General features: G+C 46.7%; 1 protein-coding gene across 1 annotated transcript in view; it reads right to left on the bottom strand.

Moving 5' to 3' along the window:
• Positions 1–27,426, bottom strand: part of TRIP11 (thyroid hormone receptor interactor 11) — a 125,148-nt gene that overhangs the window by 24,930 nt on the left and 72,792 nt on the right. Inside the window, exon 17 of the mRNA XM_088455576.1 lies at positions 2,493–2,574. Coding sequence (XP_088311702.1) covers positions 2,493–2,574 — 82 coding nt within the window. The remainder of the gene's footprint in view (positions 1–2,492; positions 2,575–27,426) is intronic.

Below are 27,426 nucleotides of genomic sequence, written 5' to 3'. Positions count from 1 at the left end.
GAGAATGGCGAGCCCTTACGTGTACATGTGGGGAGAATGGCGAGCCCTTACGTGTATATGTGGAGAGAATGGCGAGCCCTTACGTGTATATGTGGAAAGAATGGCGAGCCCTTACGTGAACATGTGGGTGAATGGCGAGCCCTTACGTGTACATGTGGGAGAATGACGAGCCCTTACGTGTACATGTGGGAGAATGGCGAGCCATTAAATCTACATGTGGGAGAATGGCGTTGCCTTACGTGTACATGTGGGAGAATGGCGAGCCCTTACGTGTACATGTGGGAGAATGGCGAGCCCCTACGTGTACATGTGGGAGAATGGCGAGCCCTTACGTGTACATGTGGAAGAATGGCGAGCCCCTACGTGTACATGTGGGAGAATGGCGAGCCCTTAGGTGTACATGTGGGAGAATGGCGAGCCCTTAGGTGTACATGTGGGAGAATGGCGAGCCCTTAGGTGTACATGTGGGAGAATGGCGAGCCCTTAGGTGTACATGTGGGAGACTGGCGAGCCCTTACGTGTACATGTGGGAGAATGGCGAGCCCTTAGGAGTACATGTGGGAGAATGGCGAGCCCTTACATGTACATGTGGGAGAATGGCGAGCCCTTACGTGTACATGTGGGAGAATGACGAGCCCTTATGTGTACATGTGGGAGAATGGCGAGCCCTTACGTGTACATGTGGGAGAATGGCGAGCCCTTACGTGTACATGTGGGGATAATGGCGAGCCCTTACGTGTACATGTGGGGATAATGGCGAGCCCTTACGTGTACATGTGGGGATAATGGCGAGCCCTTACGTGTACATGTGAGGAGAATGGCGATCCCTTACGTGTACATGTGGGAGAATGGCGAGCCCATACGTGTACATGTGGGGATAATGGCGAGCCCTTACGTGTACATGTGAGGAGAATGGCGATCCCTTACATGTAGATGTGGGAGAATGGCGAGCCCCTACGTGTACATGTGGGAGAATGCTGAGCCCTTACGTGTACATGTGGGAGCATGGCGAGCCCTTACGTGTACATGTGGGAGAATGGCGAGCCCTTACGTGTACATGTGGGAGAATGGCGAGCCCTTACGTGTACATGTGGGAAAATGGCGAGCCCTTACGTGTACATGTGGGAAAATGGCGAGTCCTTATTTGTACATGTGGAAGAACGGTGGGCCCATACGTGTACATGTGGGGAGAATGGCGAGTCCTTATGTGTACATGTGGGAGAATGGCGGGCCCATACGTGTACATGTGGGAGAATGGCGAGCCCCTACGTGTACATGTGGGAGAATGGTGAGTCCTTACGTGTACATGTGGGAGAATGGTGAGCCCTTACGTGTAGATTTGGGATGAGAGCTTTGGGCTGATAACATGGTATTTTATCTGTAGTTTTAGTATATATTGTGATGCCTATATTCAGATAATTTTATGTCTATTAACATCCAAGAAATGAAATCTGCCTCAATGTTAATGTAATTGGACGTTTGCTATTATGTCTGCCCAATATAGACGAAACGTTCTTTAGTAGTGTCATTCCAAATAAGCAAGATATCATCAATATATATTGCATTATAAATAATTTTGTCCTTAATACTCAGGGCCTCAAAAAACAATTCCTTTTCAACTTGATACATGTAGGCATTCACGTACGATGGGGCCACGTTGCACACCCAGCCAACTGTACATATAAATGATTATCAAAGTAAAAGTATTTTTTCTGAGAACCATCTCTAACAATTCCACAAATACATTAACTTCAGGCCCAAAATAAAGGGGATTGTTCCCTGATAAGCGGAATATACGACTAGCGGAGACATCATTACCAGAAGAGGCCCATCCGCTCACAGCGGAGGGGGGCGATGTTCCACGTGGTGAAGGGTGCGCGGCTTTATAAGACGCTATGGTCACTGCTTTTGTTATGATCCAGATGATCATTGATCGCCGCCTAGAAACATTGATCACTATACCGCCCTTGTCTAGCGCTGCAACATTTATATATCTCTATATATCTGTACTGTATATCCGTGCACAGTGGTTACTGTCACACACAGGCCACACGGTTTACAAGAGCAGATCAGCAGACTGGGACTGATTATGAACTGGCCGAACCATTTACAATACCTCTGGATTTACTGTTTAGTCTTCTTCAGTATAAGTTTGAGGATTCTTTCATAAGGTTTTAAAACATACGCTCAATACAGCAACAAAGCTCTTTACTGCCGCTGAGTTTATAGAAATGGCTGCAGCGCACAGCACACCCTTGTCTGGACGTTACCCCATGTACCTGGTAGGTGGGTGCATGTAACTGCAATCTCATGGTGTGTTGGGCATGTATGTCAGTGTAGGACTTGCAGAGATTGGGGTCCCCTGACGACGGGCTGAAAGCTTAAATGTTTCCATCACAATATGAACAAAATCCCAATCCTGCTATTTGCTGGATACACACAGATATTATTGTTAGTGCCGATAGCAAAAGTCTCTCTGTTTCGGCACTTACTTGTCTACCTTCCCTTCTGTGCTGTTCAGGAGGTTCATCAGTTTATGCTGAGCGTCGTCCAGCATCTCCTGCTTCAGATCGTCTGAAACACAAAGCACAATGTATTACTGACCGGCCCGCAGTCAGGGGGAGAAGTCAATCATCGGAAAATGGAAAGGCTCATTATAAATCGTGCCTGTTTTCCACATCAGAGGGGCTGGCAGCCCCCAGACCGAGGGAATATTTGGTCTAGACGGGCAGAAGTACAATCTATTGTTGTTATTTTAGTTGTATATATATAAATGGAATGTTGTTTTTATGATTACTGAATGACCTCGAGTGTTCCCTGGTGGGTTCTCCACCCAAAGTGTTAGCGTGTGAAAGTTTGTGGGCAAAGAAATGAAAATCACACACAAAAAAAAATCTCCATATATGTACATGTGTGTTAGACGTGTAACTACCCAAGAGGCTAGTAATCCTGCAATTACAGGTGCTGCATTAAATACACAGAGTTACGCACTGACTGAAGGTTAAATGAATCAATTGAGAGAGGATAAATCAATACAGAGATGGCAAAATGTCAGCCTGAACCATAGTTTGGAGGATCAGCGAGGGGTCGCACTCATAGGAGCTGCACGCGGTTCCCTGCTCTGCGTTCCACAGGAGGCGAGAGCAGCTGGATGGTCTACAAAGTGGTTATCACTACAAGGTCTGTAAGGTCAGTAATCCCACCACTGGGATGAAACATTTTGATGCACATTTGGCCCATCTGATGTTCGGATTTGGCCGAGCGATACATGAACGGGAAACTCAGCCTTTTCTAAAATATATATATATATATATATATATAAATATAAAACAAGAGATATGGTAAGAACTTACCTTTGTTATCTCTGTTTCTACGAAGTCCATAGGGTCCACAGGGTTGACCTTGGGGTATAGGTTGGGAACCAAATCCGGGCACCACGCAGTTAAAGCTTTTAGCTCCCAGGATGCACTTGGGTCCACTCTCCCTATAACCCCGCCCCCCAGCCAGAGGCACCTCAGATTGTAAGTAGCCAAAGGCCGGAGGAGGAGAGAAAAAGAGAGAGAAAACTGGAACACTCTAGAACCATACTCACAGAAAAGGAGACGGGAAGCCGGTGACCAGTAACACAGCCCATATGAAGCCAGGTGCGTCAGGGCGGGCGCCCTGTGGACCCTATGGACTTCGTAGAAACAGAGATAACAAAGGTAAGTTCTTACCATATCTCTTGTTTTCTACTTCAGGGTCCATAGGGGGTCCACAGGGTTGACCTTGGGGATGTCCCAAAGCAGTTCAACCAAGGGTGGGGACGCTCCTGTGCTGAGAGGAGAATCCGTCGCCAAAAAGGAAGCATCCTGAGAGGCAAAGGAAACCAATGCCTAGAACCTTAAAAAGGTATGGACAGAAGACCACGTGGACACCTAGTAAGGCAAAACAGCCGAGGCGCCACGACGAGCCGCCCACGAGGGTTACACGGCCCGAGAAAAAAAACAAGCCTCAACGACAGAAATGCCCACCCATGGGTAGGCCCCTGAGGAAGACATACGAGGCCATCCAGTCAACATTTCATTATAGGCCGGCCATCGTTTCCTGTTAAAACCAGAAACCGCAGACCACCAATAAGGAGTCCGCTTACCATAAGGAACTTGAACGGATCACATAAAGCCAAAGAGGCCGGACCACAGTCCATGAGGCCACAACAGCCGAGAGGACTGGGAACTGAATGGCCATACCATAAGTTCCAGAATAATATGGAACCTAAAAACCACTTTAAGAAGAAACACAGGGCGAGAGCAACTCACACCCTGACATGATGCCCTCCAGAAGAGGGAGCCACATGAGAACGCTCCCCATTCAGACACTCTCCTGGTTGATTTAAACACCCTGAGAGAGAGAGAGAGAGAGAGCTTAAACAATAGACCATGTAATGGCTATCACAACCAGCGGTTCCATGGACTGTCCCCGGAGGGAACAAAGAACCACTACTAACTCCCCAGGAGTCCCTAGGGAGGATAAGTGGAGACATAATCCAGAAAACACTCCAAAGGATGAACTGGATACCAGAGCGGAGCAATTCCATATATTAACCATACCGACAGTGTAGAGATCCGCACTGTCAGGAAGGCCAGGCCAAGGGTGAAACCCAAGCCAGCTGGAAGGAATGCCAGAATATCTGGAAATCCTGGACACCGGAGGATCGTATCGACAGGTACGATACCATAAGAATTATGTATGCCACAGTCCGTGGCAGATCCCAGCAAAGTCTGGCCTATCTGCTCTAAACATCTCAATGAAGACAGAGCCAGGGAAGCCCGAGGACCACAGTAGGGGCGCAGTTAAAGACAAGCGATCCAGATCCAGGGAAAAACAAGGACCCTGAGACAACAGGTCCAGATAGTGAAGCAGTAGGAACGGAGCATCGAGGAGGAGACTCCGAAAATCTTAGTACCAGTGATGTCTGGGACGACCTGGAGCCCCCAGAAGGAAAGCCCCTCCGTCTCGAATTAAACTTCCGAAGACCTCGAGGAAGAAGGGAGACCGGAGGACACAGGTACACAAAGTGGAAGGACCACTTCACTGACAAAGAGTCACTGAAGGTAGCTTCAGTACTCCTAGAGCTGGACTGTAACACCGGTAATGTGTGATCGAGTCAGAAGGCCATGGGGATCAATCCCCTCAGGGAGGCCCCCTCTGCTCACCAGGAGTTGAAACCTCTCTTGGAGAAGAGACTAGTCCCCGGGATGCACGCCGTGACGGCTGAGGAAGCCCGCTTCCCAATGGAGAGCTCCGGGAATAAACACCGCAGAGTTGGCCAGGAGAAGACCCTTGGACTATGTCAGAATGGGTGACATTCCTAACATTGCCACCCAACTACCAGTGTTGCCTAGATGGAAGCCACTGTTGTGACACTGTCGGACTGAACCTATTCAGGTTAACCGTGACAAATGGGTTAGGCCAGAGTGAAAGTCCAAGACAGCTTAAAGTATCAACAAGGTAAGTGGCAGGGCAGAAGCGACAGACGTCCAACTGCCCCGAAATGAATGCGGACCAGACACTGTCTTTAGCAAAGAACACCCTGGACGAGATGGCCATAGCCACCCGGACAGAGACCAACTCGCCTCCGTAGAAAGTATCATCGTTCGAACAGTGATCCGATGGAAAAAACTCGATCCATCTGGAGGGGAGTCAATTATGGCAAGGCCTGGAATGGAACTGAGCACATTCCACCCTACCAAAAGGTAGACACTCTGGTAGACCGCGCATCACAAAGAGTAATGACATATGTCGACTGCGTAGATATCCGCACCCTCGAAGTTGAAGAGTGGAGATCTTGTCTTACGCCAGAAAAATTCTCAGATTCTGAGAATCCAGCAGTGCTCCCAGATGAAGAAAACCCTGTGAGGGATGCAGGGAGGACTTTTCTGTGACGAGAAGAAGCCCCGGTTATCCTGACCTGGCGGTAAAGTACCTTGGTGATCCTGCTAAAAGTAGGAGACCGTCCAGAGAAAGGAGCATTCGGATACACTGAACAGGTGAACTGTCAGAAAATCCATAAAGCTGGTAAACCCCGGTGGAGTTGAGGACAGCCCCAAAAGGCAGAGCCCGAAACTTACAAGTGTTGCTGTGGCACAGCAAACCTGAACCCATGCTGATGAGAGGGCTCTGTATGTACCCGTAGGTACGTATCCTGAATACTCGGATATACCATAAAATCCCCAGGTTCCAAACATCGGATGATGGAGCATGGACGATTCCACCTGAGTCAAGGCACCGTTGGAATCTGATTCAGGGATTTGAGACAGAGTATAGGCAAAGGAGGACCAGTCGGTCACCGCCCCAAAAAGAAAGTAGAACAACCAGTCCCTCACTGAGATAGTGAGGTTGGCCGAAATAGCTCTGCTTACCACAAAGACTGTATAGCTTTCTGGGATTGTAAGGCCCTGATCAGTTCTGAAGAAGGGCCCGTGTACCAATGCCTGTGAGGAGGCTGCATGAGCAATGAGAGGCCGTTGAGAATCAGTACCTCACTCTGGAAATTCCCCAGATGTAGACCTGTCCCGTCAGGCTGAGGGTATATCCTCAGGTGTAGAAACAGGGTCGTCCGGAAGTCCAGGACTGCTCGGTACTGGATATGGTGGCCCCCGTGGAGGCCGACAGCCTAGGAAAAAACAGGCCTTTAGGCTGACCCTGAGGACAAAAAGACTTAACAGAGTTAGTCCGAATGTAGTGGGAGTAGCTAAAGACGGTATCTCCCCATTAGTGATACTGCCAATGATGCAACGATCTTGTCAAGGTCAGGACCAAACAAGAACTTCCCCCTGGAAGGAGTGTGCACCTCTGCTTTCCCATAACGCAGCCATAGGGTACTGCGGCGGATACAGATGCCGCCGAAACCCTGAAAGTTAGAAGACCGGCATCCCATGAGGTAATCCCACATATGACCACTGCATATTTTGTGAGCGGCAAAAAGATATTTGAACCTCAGACGTGTTGGAGGGGAAAAACGTCACAAAAGCATCACCATGCGATGGCCATGGTAGGACGGGCAACAGGCCCTGAAAACGAGTACATTGATTTCAGGCAAAGTTACCACCTACGGATCCGTAAAATCCGTCCAGGCCGGGATGGGAGGCGTATTAATGCCTGTAACCCGATGATTAACATACAAATCCATCCCAGAAGGGGATTTCCATTACTTGTGAGGACCCTCAGGGAATGGGAAACAGGAGGCCTTTGTGACTCCTCGTATCTGGGGACAGCCAGACTCCCGCTATGAGATCCACCCGCTGGGCAGAAAACGGGAGATGTATGATACAGGTGCAGGATCGACATTCTCTATATCCAGAATGAGCCTGGCTACCAGCCCCAAAGCAGGGATAATAATACTTGAGATCGGCTCCCCCCCATGTGAGAGGGAAAGAGCCGAATATACCATCCAGTTCACGGCAGAGCCACTGGTCAGTAACCACAGGGCGTATATCACGCCAATTAGTATTTCGTATAAAACGACATCCACCAGGGTGGCCGTTGTGGTAATCCCTGCAAGGGGAATGACAGACCGATGTGGTATCGGAGGTAATTCATGTACTGTGAAAAACCCCGGCAGGGAGCGATAGTCTGTGACACAGGGGTAAATTGCAAGAAATTGCGAGATACCCCGAGTTCAAAAGGGCAGTATGGTGAAGTAACTCCAAGCGAGTGACGACAATGGGGCCCGCCCGGCGATCCTCAAAGGAGAGGATCCTGAGAAACAACGCCCTTTAAGGGGGTCGTGCAAGGGGCCCGGCCCCAGATGGTGCCGCATACGTAAACCTTTCTGAGTTAAAATCCTCCGCACTAATTCCTGCAGGCTATGACTTGCAGGATAGCAATAATGGGTGCAGTATCGTGTGCAATCTCCTGGTCAGATATATCTGACTATCTTGACGGAAATATTAAGCAGCGCCATACCGGTCCTGACTGACGCTAAGATTAGCTGCAGGAACCCATTATCAGCGTACGCAACTCACAGTTCCATCTAAAATATGGCAACATGCAGCACGCAACAGTATGTGACAAACCTCACAGATATTAACAAATATATATATGTGAGGTCTCAGAACCACCCCAGGTACACCTGTATTAGGGCAGATAAAGAAAAGGGATAGATATACACTGACAGGTGAGAGAAAAAGCAGACAGTCAGCACTAGCATAAGTCACATACAATGCAGAAAAATATATATACATACATAAGCATGACATATAATATACTGCACAATGTCGCTACATTCAACTGCCCAGATTCAGTGTCTGGGAAGGCTATAGCGCTGTGTACACTCACCCAAAATGGGCAGGTACGCAGGGGGACTGGGCTCACTGACATCCTAAGAGTTCTGCAGCACCACAGAGAGAAAATGGCCGCTGGAGACCTCAGAAGAAGCGTGGCCCGCGGAGGAAGCAGCTCAGCGACGCCAGACTGTAGTATTGAAAGGCGCGCTGAGCTGAGGGGAGGAGCCGCTAGACAGGGAAGGCTTCCTCCCCTGGCTAGCAATTAACCCCCCGGGATGCCGGCTCCCGCTGCCGCTATAATCCCTGGTGGGCTGTGGACACGCGGGGTATGCCTCCATGGAGGGGGAGCCCGCCGCCACCGCTAGCGCCTCCGGTCTGTCCCCAGAGACCGGAGGCATAAGGCTGCATGTACACGCGGGTCACCGCAAGCGGTGACCACGCGACTTACCTGTCCCCGTCGATCCGGCAGCAGCCCAGGGATTCCTCCAGAGCCCGGCTAGTACAGACTCTGGGGTCCCGCTGCGATCCCCAGATCTGTACTGGCGTCGCAGCGCCGGCGGGGTGTAGGAGCGGCAGCTCAGACGTCCATTGGACAGTCTGATGCTGCCGCTCTGAAGAGTAGTAAAAAAATAATAAAACAAAACTCTTTTAAGCTTAGAGGCTGCTAAGCAGCCCCCCTGCAGTAACGGTGACCCGACTCCGGCCGGGCACCAACTTAAACTGAGGTGCCTCTGGCTGGGGGGCGGGGTTATAGGGAGAGTGGACCCAAGTGCATCCTGGGAGCTAAAAGCTTTAACTGCGTGGTGCCCGGATTTGGTTCCCAACCTATACCCCAAGGTCAACCCTGTGGACCCCCTATGGACCCTGAAGTAGAAATATATATATATATCTCCTTAAAAGCAGTTTAGTTAATATCCATAAAACCCCACTTCATCTGGACTTGGAACAGCTAGATTAAGAATGGTCTGGATCAATTTGTTAACCATTTATGGCAATTGAGAAACGTGCCCCTGGCAGGCTGGGTATTTCTGTGAAAGTAGAGTCTACGCTGCCAGCATGTCCATAAAGGAATCCTTCAGGAGATTTGGCTACGACTGTGTCTGAGAATGCATTTGGGACTGTTCTCAATAGGCCTCTTTTTTTTCTGTCCATAGCAGAAAGTAACTGTTTCACTTCTGAGCTGTGTGAGGAGTATGTAGATTAGGGAGATTACAATACACGGGGATCACAAAAACCTGCACCCCACACTGATAGGAAGGACACGGGCGTAACCCTGCACACCCTACTGATAGGAGGGACACGGGCGTAACCCTGCACACCCTACTGATAGGTGGATCACGGGCGTAACTCTGCACACCTTACTGATAGGAGGGACACGGGCGTAACCCTGCACACCCTACTGATAGGTGGGACAAGGGCGTAACCCTGCACACCATACTGATAGGAGGGACACGGGCGTAACCCTGCACACCCTACTGATAGGTGGATCACGGGCGTAACTCTGCACACTCTACTGATAGGTGGGACAAGGGCGTAACCCTGCACACCATACTGATAGGAGGGACACGGGCGTAACCCTGCACACCCTACTGATAGGAAGGACATGGCGTAACCCTGCACACCCTACTGATAGGAGGGACACGGGCGTAACCCTGCACACCCTACTGATTGGAGGGACACGTGCGTAACCCTGCACACCCTACTGATAGGTGGATCACGGGCGTAACTCTGCACACTCTACTGATAGGTGGGACACGGGCATAACCCTGCACACCACACTGATGGGAGGGACACGGGCGTAACCCTGCACATCATACTGATAGGAAGGACACGGGCGTAACCCTGCACATCATACTGATAGGTGGGACACGGGCATAACCCTGCACATCATACTGATAGGAAGGACACGGGCGTAACCCTGTACATCATACTGATAGGAAGGACACGGGCGTAACCCTGCACACCATACTGATAGGAGGGACAGGAGCGTAACCCTGCACATCATACTGATAGGAAGGACACGGGCGTAACCCTGCACACCATACTGATAGGAGGGACACGGGCGTAACCCTGCACACCATACTGATAGGAGGGACACGGGCGTAACCCTGCACACCATACTGATAGGAGGGACACGGGCGTAACCCTGCACACCATACTGATAGGAGGGACACGGGCGTAACCCTGCACACCATACTGATAGGAGGGACACGGGCGTAACCCTGCACACCATACTGATAGGAGGGACACGGGCGTAACCCTGCACACCATACTGATAGGAGGGACACGGGCGTAACCCTGCACACCATACTGATAGGAGGGACACGGGCGTAACCCTGCACACCACACTGATAAAAGAATAGGATATATAAATCGCAAAGGCAGAAAAGGACCAACGTGATAGGTTGGAATTTTAGTGAGGGGGGGTGTGAACAGTGTCAATAAAAATAAGGAGAGAAGTTATGCACCTAGACATCTATATATACAGAGACCAATGACCTATTAATAACCTGGGGATATCTGACATCTGCGGTACCTTTTGAAGTGCAAGCATGCTGGGACTTCTAGTTCATTAACAGTGGAAAAGTCACAGGTCCCCTCAGTATGTTTAACAGGATTGTGCATTAAAGTGCTTAGACCCACAATGTCCATGATCCTACAAGCTTACAATCCAGTGTCATATAGTAAGCATATGTTTCAGGGGAAACAAGAAATTAAATGTATAATCTTCTGAAATCTATAAACTATTTATATCCAACACTGCAGCTTTTCCAAGGGCTGTAAATGTAAAGGGTTAAATGACTTCATAAAATCACAATGAAACATCCAACGTGCACCCTCGGTAATTTACACTCATATAACCTGCACCTTGGAAAGATATTAGCAGCGGTGTCATAGGGAAGAATGGGGAATACAGAAAGGGAAAAGTGATTTACATTCATTTTATCGCTGAGGCTCATAACAAGATGTCAGGTTTCACTGCGAGACAAATATATATCCCGTTACTGCGCAAGCTGGGGCCAAGTCACAGAGGGGGGAACGTTCCTTTATGTGCCCCCTCCCAGGCAGTCTCCTAATTATGGCATAGTGCATTTATCTGCTGCATAATCTTCTATACACACATATAAGGCACCTACATATCTGCAAGTGGGGGTAAATGACATAGTGCCATCACACCAAAAAGACAAGGGTAATACCACCTCTGCCCAGCTGAGGGACCTACTGAGCTCAATGGTCATGTACTGTCCAAGAGGCAGAGGCTGCCTCCTCTATTATCCCAGAAAGGCAAGTGGTAAGTGAGCCTCCACTGCTGGGATCTACTGGATCTCTCTCACATTCACCCCCACCTCTCGCGTCACTGCACGGCGCACCGGTACAATTTCCCTCATTTCTGTCTCTGATCAGTGGGCGAAGGGGAGATTTGTATATAACAAGCTGACCAGATATCTGCCTAACTCTCCCCTGGTATTCCCCCACTGATAGCAAAGACACAGGAGGGCACTGTGCGCCTGATTCAGAGCTGCTCGCGAGCGGCTCGATGATTCCCACTGCGCATGCACCGGGTCCGGCGAGCACAAGCCCCGCCGAGTGACTGAACTTCAGTAGCTGCGGTGTTCGCTACAAGACGGGGCGGCTGTCGATGGTGAGAGACAGCTCGTCCCGTTTTGTAGGCAGGGAGGGGGGGTAGATGCACAAACGCAGGCGTTCCCTTAGGAAATCCTGGCGTTTGTGGGAGGCCCTACTGACATCACTAGTGATGTCAGTAGTGGACTTCCTGTTCTATTAAAGGAGGAAGTCCATTCTGCCTTGCGGTAGCCGAGACCCTACTACAGGGTCTCGTCGCGAAGCCAATGGACGCGATAATCGCGACGGCCTCCTGCCAGCTCGCACAAGCTGTGGGAGGTCTCCCACAGATTAGCGAGCAGCCAGAGAGGAAAAAAAAAAACCCCATCAGACCCTGCGACCTGCCTCCAGCGAGCGGGTCTGAATCTGGGCCTGTATTCCCTGCTAGGACACCACATGCATCAATCAGTAACTATATAACTATACACCACATTCATCACTTAGGAGTACGTCACCCAGATCAAGGTAGGAACACTACACATAGAGATGTGTCTATGTTCATCTAGCCTCAATACGCAATGCAGTATGATATGCCTGACGCGAGTGAGCCGTCAGATCCTGTAAAACTCAGCTAGTGTTGAGCGGAAAATGCCTCTAAGTCGCAATGTGATGCGACCAGGACGCATCTTCATTAATCAGCAGATTGCGTTGAGTAATGTGATATGTGACACCTGTATATCTGTGTGCTCCTGAGTCTGTATATGGGAGTAATGTGATATGTGACACCTGTATATCTGTGTGCTCCTGAGTCTGTATATGGGAGACTGCACTGAGTAATGTGATATGTGACACCTGTATATCTGTGTGCTGAGTCTGTATATGGGAGATTGCGCTGAGTAATGTGATATGTGACACCTGTATATCTGTGTGCTCCTGAGTCTGTATATGGGAGACTGCACTGAGTAATGTGATATGTGACACCTGTATATCTGTGTGCTCCTGAGTCTGTATATGGGAGACCGTGCTGAGTAAAGTGATATGTGACACCTGTATATCTGTGTGCTCCTGAGTCTGTATATGGGAGACTGCGCTGAGTAATGTGATATGTGACCCCTGTATATCTGTGTGCTCCTGAGTCTGTATATGGGAGACTGCGCTGAGTAATGTGATATGTGACACCTGTATATCTGTGTGCTCCTGAGTCTGTATGTGGGAGACTGCGCTGAGTAATGTGATATGTGACACCTGTATATCTGTGTGCTCCTGAGTCCTTATATAGGAGACTGTGCTGAGTAATGTGATATGTGACACCTGTATATCTGTGTGCTCCTGAGTCTGTATATGGGAGATTGCGCTGAGTAATGTGATATGTGACACCTGTATATCTGTGTGCTCCTGAGTCTGTATATGGGAGATTGCGCTGAGTAATGTGATATGTGACACCTGTATATCTGTGTGCTCCTGAGTCTGTATATGGGAGACTACGCTGAGTAATGTGATATGTGACCCCTGTATATCTGTGTGTTCCTGAGTCTGTATATGGGAGATTGTGCTGAGTAATGTGATATGTGACATCTGTATATCTGTGTGCTCCTGAGTCCTTATATAGGAGACTGTGCTGAGTAATGTGACACCTGTATATCTGTGTGCTCCTGAGTCTGTATATGGGAGACTGTGCTGAGTAATGTGATATGTGACACCTGTATATCTGTGTGCTCCTGAGTCTGTATATAGGAGACTGTGCTGAGTAATGTGACACCTGTATATCTGTGTGCTCCTGAGTCTGTATATGGGAGACTGCGCTGAGTAATGTGATATGTGACACCTGTATATCTGTGTGCTCCTGAGTCCTTATATAGGAGACTGTGCTGAGTAATGTGACACCTGTATATCTGTGTGCTCCTGAGTCTGTATATGGGAGACTGTGCTGAGTATTGTGATATGTGACATCTGTATATCTGTGTGCGCCTGAGTCTGTATATGGGAGACTGCGCTGAGTAATGTGATATGTGACACCTGTATATCTGTGTGCTCCTGAGTCTGTATATGGGAGATTGTGCTGAGTAATGTGATATGTGACATCTGTATATCTGTGTGCTCCTGAGTCCTTATATAGGAGACTGTGCTGAGTAATGTGACACCTGTATATCTGTGTGCTCCTGAGTCTGTATATGGGAGACTGTGCTGAGTATTGTGATATGTGACATCTGTATATCTGTGTGCTCCTGAGTCTGTATATGGGAGACTGCGCTGAGTAATGTGATATGTGACACCTGTATATCTGTGTGCTCCTGAGTCTGTATATGGGAGATTGCGCTGAGTAATGTGATATGTGACACCTGTATATCTGTGTGCTCCTGAGTCTGTATATGGGAGACTACGCTGAGTAATGTGATATGTGACCCCTGTATATCTGTGTGCTCCTGAGTCTGTATATGGGAGACTGCGCTGAGCAATGTGATAGGTGACACCTGTATATCTGTGTGCTCCTGAGTCTGTATATGGGAGACTGCGCTGAGTAATGTGATATGTGACACCTGTATATCTGTGTACTCCTGAGTCTGTATATAGGAGACTGTGCTGAGTAATGTGACACCTGTATATCTGTGTGCTCCTGAGTCTGTAGATGGGAGACTGCGCTGAGTAATGTGATATGTGACACCTGTATATCTGTGTGCTCCTGAGTCCTTATATAGGAGACTGTGCTGAGTAATGTGACACCTGTATATCTGTGTGCTCCTGAGTCTGTATATGGGAGACTGTGCTGAGTAATGTGATAGGTGACACCTGTATATCTGTGTGCTCCTGAGTCTGTATATAGGAGAATGTGCTGAGTAATGTGACACCTGTATATCTGTGTGCTCTTGAGTCTGTATATGGGAGACTACGCTGAGTAATGTGATATGTGACCCCTGTATATCTGTGTGTTCCTGAGTCTGTATATGGGAGACTGCGCTGAGCAATGTGATAGGTGACACCTGTATATCTGTGTGCTCCTGAGTCTGTATATGGGAGACTGCGCTGAGTAATGTGATATGTGACACCTGTATATCTGTGTGCTCCTGAGTCTGTATATGGGAGACTGTGCTGAGTAATGTGATATGCGACACCTGTATATCTGTGTGCTCCTGAGTCTGTATATGGGAGACTGCGCTGAGTAATGTGATATGTGACACCTGTATATCTGTGTGCTCCTGAGTCTGTATATGGGAGATTGTGCTGAGTAATGTGATATGTGACATCTGTATATCTGTGTGCTCCTGAGTCCTTATATAGGAGACTGTGCTGAGTAATGTGACACCTGTATATCTGTGTGCTCCTGAGTCTGTATATGGGAGACTGCGCTGAGTAATGTGATATGTGACATCTGTATATCTGTGTGCTCCTGAGTCTGTATATAGGAGACTGTGCTGAGTATTGTGACACCTGTATATCTGTGTGCTCCTGAGTCTGTTTATGGGAGACTGTGCTGAGTATTGTGATATGTGACATCTGTATATCTGTGTGCGCCTGAGTCTGTATATGGGAGACTGCGCTGAGTAATGTGATATGTGACACCTGTATATCTGTGTGCTCCTGAGTCTGTATATGGGAGACTACGCTGAGTAATGTGATATGTGACCCCTGTATATCTGTGTGTTCCTGAGTCTGTATATGGGAGATTGTGCTGAGTAATGTGATATGTGACATCTGTATATCTGTGTGCTCCTGAGTCCTTATATAGGAGACTGTGCTGAGTAATGTGACACCTGTATATCTGTGTGCTCCTGAGTCTGTATATGGGAGACTGTGCTGAGTAATGTGATATGTGACACCTGTATATCTGTGTGCTCCTGAGTCTGTATATAGGAGACAGTGCTGAGTAATGTGACACCTGTATATCTGTGTGCTCCTGAGTCTGTATATGGGAGACTGCGCTGAGTAATGTGATATGTGACACCTGTATATCTGTGTGCTCCTGAGTCCTTATATAGGAGACTGTGCTGAGTAATGTGACACCTGTATATCTGTGTGCTCCTGAGTCTGTATATGGGAGACTGTGCTGAGTATTGTGATATGTGACATCTGTATATCTGTGTGCGCCTGAGTCTGTATATGGGAGACTGCGCTGAGTAATGTGATATGTGACACCTGTATATCTGTGTGCTCCTGAGTCTGTATATGGGAGATTGTGCTGAGTAATGTGATATGTGACATCTGTATATCTGTGTGCTCCTGAGTCCTTATATAGGAGACTGTGCTGAGTAATGTGACACCTGTATATCTGTGTGCTCCTGAGTCTGTATATGGGAGACTGTGCTGAGTATTGTGATATGTGACATCTGTATATCTGTGTGCTCCTGAGTCTGTATATGGGAGACTGCGCTGAGTAATGTGATATGTGACACCTGTATATCTGTGTGCTCCTGAGTCTGTATATGGGAGATTGCGCTGAGTAATGTGATATGTGACACCTGTATATCTGTGTGCTCCTGAGTCTCTATATGGGAGACTACGCTGAGTAATGTGATATGTGACCCCTGTATATCTGTGTGCTCCTGAGTCTGTATATGGGAGACTGCGCTGAGCAATGTGATAGGTGACACCTGTATATCTGTGTGCTCCTGAGTCTGTATATGGGAGACTGCGCTGAGTAATGTGATATGTGACACCTGTATATCTGTGTACTCCTGAGTCTGTATATAGGAGACTGTGCTGAGTAATGTGACACCTGTATATCTGTGTGCTCCTGAGTCTGTAGATGGGAGACTGCGCTGAGTAATGTGATATGTGACACCTGTATATCTGTGTGCTCCTGAGTCCTTATATAGGAGACTGTGCTGAGTAATGTGACACCTGTATATCTGTGTGCTCCTGAGTCTGTATATGGGAGACTGTGCTGAGTAATGTGATAGGTGACACCTGTATATCTGTGTGCTCCTGAGTCTGTATATAGGAGAATGTGCTGAGTAATGTGACACCTGTATATCTGTGTGCTCCTGAGTCTGTATATGGGAGACTACGCTGAGTAATGTGATATGTGACCCCTGTATATCTGTGTTTTCCTGAGTCTGTATATGGGAGACTGCGCTGAGCAATGTGATAGGTGACACCTGTATATCTGTGTGCTCCTGAGTCTGTATATGGGAGACTGCGCTGAGTAATGTGATATGTGACACCTGTATATCTGTGTGCTCCTGAGTCTGTATATGGGAGACTGTGCTGAGTAATGTGATATGCGACACCTGTATATCTGTGTGCTCCTGAGTCTGTATATGGGAGACTGCGCTGAGTAATGTGATATGTGACACCTGTATATCTGTGTGCTCCTGAGTCTGTATATGGGAGATTGTGCTGAGTAATGTGATATGTGACATCTGTATATCTGTGTGCTCCTGAGTCCTTATATAGGAGACTGTGCTGAGTAATGTGACACCTGTATATCTGTGTGCTCCTGAGTCTGTATATGGGAGACTGCGCTGAGTAATGTGATATGTGACATCTGTATATCTGTGTGCTCCTGAGTCTGTATATAGGAGACTGTGCTGAGTATTGTGACACCTGTATATCTGTGTGCTCCTGAGTCTGTTTATGGGAGACTGTGCTGAGTATTGTGATATGTGACATCTGTATATCTGTGTGCTCCTGAGTCTGTATATGAGAGATTGCGCTGAGTAATGTGATATGTGACACCTGTATATCTGTGTGCTCCTGAGTCTGTATATGGGAGACTGCGCTGAGCAATGTGATATGTGACACCTGTATATCTGTGTGCTCCTGAGTCTGTATATGGGAGACTACGCTGAGTAATGTGATATGTGACACCTGTATATCTGTGTGCTCCTGAGTCTGTATATGGGAGACTGTGCTGAGTAATGTGATAGGTGACACCTGTATATCTGTGTGCTCCTGAGTCTGTATATAGGAGAATGTGCTGAGTAATGTGACACCTGTATATCTGTGTGCTCCTGAGTCTGTATATGGGAGACTGCGCTGAGTAATGTTATATGTGACACCTGTATATCTGTGTGCTCCTGAGTCTGTATATGGGAGTCTTTGCTGAGTAATGTGATATGTGACACCTGTATATCTGTGTGCTCCTGAGTCTGTATATAGGAGACTGTGCTGAGTAATGTGACACCTGTATATCTGTGTGCTCCTGAGTCTGTATATGGGAGACTGCGCTGAGTAATGTGATATGTGACACCTGTATATCTGTGTGCTCCTGAGTCCTTATATAGGAGACTGTGCTGAGTAATGTGACACCTGTATATCTGTGTGCTCCTGAGTCTGTATATGGGAGACTGTGCTGAGTATTGTGATATGTGACATCTGTATATCTGTGTGCTCCTGAGTCTGTATATGGGAGACTGCGCTGAGTAATATGATATGTGACACCTGTATATCTGTGTGCTCCTGAGTCTGTATATGGGAGATTGTGCTGAGTAATGTGATATGTGACATCTGTATATCTGTGTGCTCCTGAGTCTGTATATAGGAGACTGTGCTGAGTATTGTGACACCTGTATATCTGTGTGCTCCTGAGTCTGTTAATGGGAGACTGTGCTGAGTATTGTGATATGTGACATCTGTATATCTGTGTGCTCCTGAGTCTGTATATGAGAGATTGCGCTGAGTAATGTGATATGTGACACATGTATATCTGTGTGCTCCTGAGTCTGTATATGGGAGACTGCGCTGAGCAATGTGATAGGTGACACCTGTATATCTGTGTGCTCCTGAGTCTGTATATGGGAGACTGCGCTGAGTAATGTGACACCTGTATATCTGTGTGCTCCTGAGTCTGTATATGGGAGACTGTGCTGAGTAATGTGATATGTGACACCTGTATATCTGTGTGCTCCTGAGTCTGTATATGGGAGACTGCGCTGAGTAATGTTATATGTGACACCTGTATATCTGTGTGCTCCTGAGTCTGTATATGGGAGTCTTTGCTGAGTAATGTGATATGTGACACCTGTATATCTGTGTGCTCCTGAGTCTGTATATAGGAGACTGTGCTGAGTAATGTGACACCTGTATATCTGTGTGCTCCTGAGTCTGTATATGGGAGACTGTGCTGAGTATTGTGATATGTGACATCTGTATATCTGTGTGCTCCTGAGTCTGTATATGGGAGACTGCGCTGAGTAATGTGATATGTGACACCTGTATATCTGTGTGCTCCTGAGTCTGTATATGGGAGATTGTGCTGAGTAATGTGATATGTGACATCTGTATATCTGTGTGCTTCTGAGTCTGTATATAGGAGACTGTGCTGAGTATTGTGACACCTGTATATCTGTGTGCTCCTGAGTCTGTTTATGGGAGACTGTGCTGAGTATTGTGATATGTGACATCTGTATATCTGTGTGCTCCTGAGTCTGTATATGGGAGACTGCGCTGAGTAATGTGATATGTGACACCTGTATATCTGTGTGCTCCTGAGTCTGAATATGGGAGATTGCGCTGAGTAATGTGATATGTGACACCTGTATATCTGTGTGCTCCTGAGTCTGTATATGGGAGACTACGCTGAGTAATGTGATATGTGACCCCTGTATATCTGTGTGCTCCTGAGTCTGTATATGGGAGACTGCGCTGAGTAATGTGATATGTGACACCTGTATATCTGTGTGCTCCTGAGTCTGTATATGGGAGATTGTGCTGAGTAATGTGATATGTGACATCTGTATATCTGTGTGCTCCTGAGTCCTTATATAGGAGACTGTGCTGAGTAATGTGACACCTGTATATCTGTGTGCTCCTGAGTCTGTATATGGGAGACTGCGCTGAGTAATGTTATATGTGACACCTGTATATCTGTGTGCTCCTGAGTCTGTATATGGGAGTCTTTGCTGAGTAATGTGATATGTGACACCTGTATATCTGTGTGCTCCTGAGTCTGTATATAGGAGACTGTGCTGAGTAATGTGACACCTGTATATCTGTGTGCTCCTGAGTCTGTATATGGGAGACTGCGCTGAGTAATGTGATATGTGACACCTGTATATCTGTGTGCTCCTGAGTCTGTATATAGGAGACTGTGCTGAGTAATGTGATATGTGACATCTGTATATCTGTGTGCTCCTGAGTCTGTATATAGGAGACTGTGCTGAGTATTGTGACACCTGTATATCTGTGTGCTCCTGAGTCTGTATATGGAAGACTGCGCTGAGTAATGTGATATGTGACACCTGTATATCTGTGTGCTCCTGAGTCTGTATATAGGAGACTGTGCTGAGTATTGTGACACCTGTATATCTGTGTGCTCCTGAGTCTGTATATGGAAGACTGCGCTGAGTAATGTGATATGTGACACCTGTATATCTGTGTGCTCCTGAGTCTGTATATGGGAGACTGCGCTGAGTAATGTGATATGTGACACCTGTATATCTGTGTGCTCCTGAGTCTGTATATGGGAGACTGTGCTGAGTAATGTGATATGTGACACCTGTATATCTGTGTGCTCCTGAGTCTGTATATAGGAGACTGTGCTGAGTAATGTGACACCTGTATATCTGTGTGCTCCTGAGTCTGTATATGGGAGATTGTGCTGAGTAATGTGATATGTGACATCTGTATATCTGTGTGCTCCTGAGTCTGTATATAGGAGACTGTGCTGAGTATTGTGACACCTGTATATCTGTGTGCTCCTGAGTCTGTTTATGGGAGACTGTGCTGAGTATTGTGATATGTGACATCTGTATATCTGTGTGCTCCTGAGTCTGTATATGGGAGACTGCGCTGAGTAATGTGATATGTGACACCTGTATATCTGTGTGCTCCTGAGTCTGAATATGGGAGATTGCGCTGAGTAATGTGATATGTGACACCTGTATATCTGTGTGCTCCTGAGTCTGTATATGGGAGACTACGCTGAGTAATGTGATATGTGACCCCTGTATATCTGTGTGCTCCTGAGTCTGTATATGGGAGACTGCGCTGAGTAATGTGATATGTGACACCTGTATATCTGTGTGCTCCTGAGTCTGTATATGGGAGATTGTGCTGAGTAATGTGATATGTGACATCTGTATATCTGTGTGCTCCTGAGTCCTTATATAGGAGACTGTGCTGAGTAATGTGACACCTGTATATCTGTGTGCTCCTGAGTCTGTATATGGGAGACTGCGCTGAGTAATGTTATATGTGACACCTGTATATCTGTGTGCTCCTGAGTCTGTATATGGGAGTCTTTGCTGAGTAATGTGATATGTGACACCTGTATATCTGTGTGCTCCTGAGTCTGTATATAGGAGACTGTGCTGAGTAATGTGACACCTGTATATCTGTGTGCTCCTGAGTCTGTATATGGGAGACTGCGCTGAGTAATGTGATATGTGACACCTGTATATCTGTGTGCTCCTGAGTCTGTATATAGGAGACTGTGCTGAGTAATGTGATATGTGACATCTGTATATCTGTGTGCTCCTGAGTCTGTATATAGGAGACTGTGCTGAGTATTGTGACACCTGCATATCTGTGTGCTCCTGAGTCTGTATATGGAAGACTGCGCTGAGTAATGTGATATGTGCCACCTGTATATCTGTGTGCTCCTGAGTCTGTATATGGAAGACTGCGCTGAGTAATGTGATATGTGACACCTGTATATCTGTGTGCTCCTGAGTCTGTATATGGGAGACTGCGCTGAGTAATGTGATATGTGACACCTGTATATCTGTGTGCTCCTGAGTCTGTATATGGGAGACTGTGCTGAGTAATGTGATATGTGACACCTGTATATCTGTGTGCTCCTGAGTCCTTATATAGGAGACTGTGCTGAGTAATGTGACACCTGTATATCTGTGTGCTCCTGAGTCTGTATATGGGAGACTGCGCTGAGTAATGTGATATGTGACACCTGTATATCTGTGTGCTCCTGAGTCTGTATATGGGAGATTGTGCTGAGTAATGTGATATGTGACATCTGTATATCTGTGTGCTCCTGAGTCCTTATATAGGAGACTGTGCTGAGTAATGTGACACCTGTATATCTGTGTGCTCCTGAGTCTGTATATGGGAGACTGCGCTGAGTAATGTTATATGTGACACCTGTATATCTGTGTGCTCCTGAGTCTGTATATGGGAGTCTTTGCTGAGTAATGTGATATGTGACACCTGTATATCTGTGTGCTCCTGAGTCTGTATATAGGAGACTGTGCTGAGTAATGTGACACCTGTATATCTGTGTGCTCCTGAGTCTGTATATGGGAGACTGCGCTGAGTAATGTGATATGTGACACCTGTATATCTGTGTGCTCCTGAGTCCTTATATAGGAGACTGTGCTGAGTAATGTGACACCTGTATATCTGTGTGCTCCTGAGTCTGTATATGGGAGACTGTGCTGAGTATTGTGATATGTGACATCTGTATATCTGTGTGCTCCTGAGTCTGTATATGGGAGACTGCGCTGAGTAATATGATATGTGACACCTGTATATCTGTGTGCTCCTGAGTCTGTATATGGGAGATTGTGCTGAGTAATGTGATATGTGACATCTGTATATCTGTGTGCTCCTGAGTCTGTATATAGGAGACTGTGCTGAGTATTGTGACACCTGTATATCTGTGTGCTCCTGAGTCTGTATATGGGAGACTGTGCTGAGTAATGTGATAGGTGACACCTGTATATCTGTGTGCTCCTGAGTCTGTATATAGGAGAATGTGCTGAGTAATGTGACACCTGTATATCTGTGTGCTCCTGAGTCTGTATATGGGAGACTGCGCTGAGTAATGTGACACCTGTATATCTGTGTGCTCCTGAGTCTGTATATGGGAGACTGTGCTGAGTAATGTGATATGTGACACCTGTATATCTGTGTGCTCCTGAGTCTGTATATGGGAGACTGCGCTGAGTAATGTTATATGTGACACCTGTATATCTGTGTGCTCCTGAGTCTGTATATGGGAGTCTGCGCTGAGTAATGTGATATGTGACACCTGTATATCTGTGTGCTCCTGAGTCTGTATATAGGAGACTGTGCTGAGTAATGTGACACCTGTATATCTGTGTGCTCCTGAGTCTGTATATGGGAGACTGTGCTGAGTATTGTGATATGTGACATCTGTATATCTGTGTGCTCCTGAGTCTGTATATGGGAGACTGCGCTGAGTAATGTGATATGTGATACCTGTATATCTGTGTGCTCCTGAGTCTGTATATGGGAGATTGTGCTGAGTAATGTGATATGTGACATCTGTATATCTGTGTGCTCCTGAGTCTGTATATAGGAGACTGTGCTGAGTATTGTGACACCTGTATATCTGTGTGCTCCTGAGTCTGTTTATGGGAGACTGTGCTGAGTATTGTGATATGTGACATCTGTATATCTGTGTGCTCCTGAGTCTGTATATGGGAGACTGCGCTGAGTAATGTGATATGTGACACCTGTATATCTGTGTGCTCCTGAGTCTGAATATGGGAGATTGCGCTGAGTAATGTGATATGTGACACCTGTATATCTGTGTGCTCCTGAGTCTGTATATGGGAGACTACGCTGAGTAATGTGATATGTGACCCCTGTATATCTGTGTGCTCCTGAGTCTGTATATGGGAGACTGCGCTGAGTAATGTGATATGTGACACCTGTATATCTGTGTGCTCCTGAGTCTGTATATGGGAGATTGTGCTGAGTAATGTGATATGTGACATCTGTATATCTGTGTGCTCCTGAGTCCTTATATAGGAGACTGTGCTGAGTAATGTGACACCTGTATATCTGTGTGCTCCTGAGTCTGTATATGGGAGACTGCGCTGAGTAATGTTATATGTGACACCTGTATATCTGTGTGCTCCTGAGTCTGTATATGGGAGTCTTTGCTGAGTAATGTGATATGTGACACCTGTATATCTGTGTGCTCCTGAGTCTGTATATAGGAGACTGTGCTGAGTAATGTGACACCTGTATATCTGTGTGCTCCTGAGTCTGTATATGGGAGACTGCGCTGAGTAATGTGATATGTGACACCTGTATATCTGTGTGCTCCTGAGTCTGTATATAGGAGACTGTGCTGAGTAATGTGATATGTGACATCTGTATATCTGTGTGCTCCTGAGTCTGTATATAGGAGACTGTGCTGAGTATTGTGACACCTGTATATCTGTGTGCTCCTGAGTCTGTATATGGAAGACTGCGCTGAGTAATGTGATATGTGACACCTGTATATCTGTGTGCTCCTGAGTCTGTATATGGAAGACTGCGCTGAGTAATGTGATATGTGACACCTGTATATCTGTGTGCTCCTGAGTCTGTATATGGGAGACTGCGCTGAGTAATGTGATATGTGACACCTGTATATCTGTGTGCTCCTGAGTCTGTATATAGGAGACTGTGCTGAGTAATGTGACACCTGTATATCTGTGTGCTCCTGAGTCTGTATATGGGAGACTGCGCTGAGTAATGTGATATGTGACACCTGTATATCTGTGTGCTCCTGAGTCCTTATATAGGAGACTGTGCTGAGTAATGTGACACCTGTATATCTGTGTGCTCCTGAGTCTGTATATGGGAGACTGTGCTGAGTATTGTGATATGTGACATCTGTATATCTGTGTGCTCCTGAGTCTGTATATGGGAGACTGCGCTGAGTAATGTGATATGTGACACCTGTATATCTGTGTGCTCCTGAGTCTGTATATGGGAGATTGTGCTGAGTAATGTGATATGTGACATCTGTATATCTGTGTGCTCCTGAGTCTGTATATAGGAGACTGTGCTGAGTATTGTGACACCTGTATATCTGTGTGCTCCTGAGTCTGTTTATGGGAGACTGTGCTGAGTATTGTGATATGTGACATCTGTATATCTGTGTGCTCCTGAGTCTGTATATGGGAGACTGCGCTGAGTAATGTGATATGTGACACCTGTATATCTGTGTGCTCCTGAGTCTGTATATAGGAGACTGTGCTGAGTATTGTGACACCTGTATATCTGTGTGCTCCTGAGTCTGTTTATGGGAGACTGTGCTGAGTATTGTGATATGTGACATCTGTATATCTGTGTGCTCCTGAGTCTGTATATGGGAGACTGCGCTGAGTAATGTGATATGTGACACCTGTATATCTGTGTGCTCCTGAGTCTGAATATGGGAGAGTGCGCTGAGTAATGTGATATGTGACACCTGTATATCTGTGTGCTCCTGAGTCTGTATATGGGAGACTACGCTGAGTAATGTGATATGTGACCCCTGTATATCTGTGTGCTCCTGAGTCTGTATATGGGAGACTGCGCTGAGTAATGTGATATGTGACACCTGTATATCTGTGTGCTCCTGAGTCTGTATATGGGAGATTGTGCTGAGTAATGTGATATGTGACATCTGTATATCTGTGTGCTCCTGAGTCCTTATATAGGAGACTGTGCTGTGTAATGTGACACCTGTATATCTGTGTGCTCCTGAGTCTGTATATGGGAGACTGCGCTGAGTAATGTTATATGTGACACCTGTATATCTGTGTGCTCCTGAGTCTGTATATGGGAGTCTTTGCTGAGTAATGTGATATGTGACACCTGTATATCTGTGTGCTCCTGAGTCTGTATATAGGAGACTGTGCTGAGTAATGTGACACCTGTATATCTGTGTGCTCCTGAGTCTGTATATGGGAGACTGCGCTGAGTAATGTGATATGTGACACCTGTATATCTGTGTGCTCCTGAGTCTGTATATAGGAGACTGTGCTGAGTAATGTGATATGTGACATCTGTATATCTGTGTGCTCCTGAGTCTGTATATAGGAGACTGTGCCGAGTATTGTGACACCTGTATATCTGTGTGCTCCTGAGTCTGTATATGGAAGACTGCGCTGAGTAATGTGATATGTGACACCTGTATATCTGTGTGCTCCTGAGTCTGTATATGGAAGACTGCGCTGAGTAATGTGATATGTGACACCTGTATATCTGTGTGCTCCTGAGTCTGTATATGGGAGACTGCGCTGAGTAATGTGATATGTGACACCTGTATATCTGTGTGCTCCTGAGTCTGTATATAGGAGACTGTGTTGAGTAATGTGACACCTGTATATCTGTGTGCTCCTGAGTCTGTATATGGGAGACTGCGCTGAGTAATGTGATATGTGACACCTGTATATCTGTGTGCTCCTGAGTCCTTATATAGGAGACTGTGCTGAGTAATGTGACACCTGTATATCTGTGTGCTCCTGAGTCTGTATATGGGAGACTGTGCTGAGTATTGTGATATGTGACATCTGTATATCTGTGTGCTCCTGAGTCTGTATATGGGAGACTGCGCTGAGTAATGTGATATGTGACACCTGTATATCTGTGTGCTCCTGAGTCTGTATATGGGAGATTGTGCTGAGTAATGTGATATGTGACATCTGTATATCTGTGTGCTCCTGAGTCTGTATATAGGAGACTGTGCTGAGTATTGTGACACCTGTATATCTGTGTGCTCCTGAGTCTGTTTATGGGAGACTGTGCTGAGTATTGTGATATGTGACATCTGTATATCTGTGTGCTCCTGAGTCTGTATATGGGAGACTGCGCTGAGTAATGTGATATGTGACACCTGTATATCTGTGTGCTCCTGAGTCTGAATATGGGAGATTGCGCTGAGTAATGTGATATGTGACACCTGTATATCTGTGTGCTCCTGAGTCTGTATATGGGAGACTACGCTGAGTAATGTGATATGTGACCCCTGTATATCTGTGTGCTCCTGAGTCTGTATATGGGAGACTGCGCTGAGTAATGTGATATGTGACACCTGTATATCTGTGTGCTCCTGAGTCTGTATATGGGAGATTGTGCTGAGTAATGTGATATGTGACATCTGTATATCTGTGTGCTCCTGAGTCCTTATATAGGAGACTGTGCTGAGTAATGTGACACCTGTATATCTGTGTGCTCCTGAGTCTGTATATGGGAGACTGCGCTGAGTAATGTTATATGTGACACCTGTATATCTGTGTGCTCCTGAGTCTGTATATGGGAGTCTTTGCTGAGTAATGTGATATGTGACACCTGTATATCTGTGTGCTCCTGAGTCTGTATATAGGAGACTGTGCTGAGTAATGTGACACCTGTATATCTGTGTGCTCCTGAGTCTGTATATGGGAGACTGCGCTGAGTAATGTGATATGTGACACCTGTATATCTGTGTGCTCCTGAGTCTGTATATGGAAGACTGCGCCGAGTAATGTGATATGTGACACCTGTATATCTGTGTGCTCCTGAGTCTGTATATGGGAGACTGCGCTGAGTAATGTGATATGTGACACCTGTATATCTGTGTGCTCCTGAGTCTGTATATGGGAGACTGTGCTGAGTAATGTGATATGTGACACCTGTATATCTGTGTGCTCCTGAGTCTGTATATAGGAGACTGTGCTGAGTAATGTGACACCTGTATATCTGTGTGCTCCTGAGTCTGTATATGGGAGACTGCGCTGAGTAATGTGATATGTGACACCTGTATATCTGTGTGCTCCTGAGTCCTTATATAGGAGACTGTGCTGAGTAATGTGACACCTGTATATCTGTGTGCTCCTGAGTCTGTATATGGGAGACTGCGCTGAGTAATGTGATATGTGACACCTGTATATCTGTGTGCTCCTGAGTCTGTATATGGGAGATTGTGCTGAGTAAT

This window comes from Taudactylus pleione, unplaced genomic scaffold, assembly GCF_031769625.1.
Source record: "Taudactylus pleione unplaced genomic scaffold, aTauple2 ptg000660l, whole genome shotgun sequence".
Taxonomy (NCBI): Eukaryota; Metazoa; Chordata; class Amphibia; order Anura; family Myobatrachidae; genus Taudactylus; species Taudactylus pleione.
This window is presented reverse-complemented; position numbering and strand designations above follow the sequence as displayed.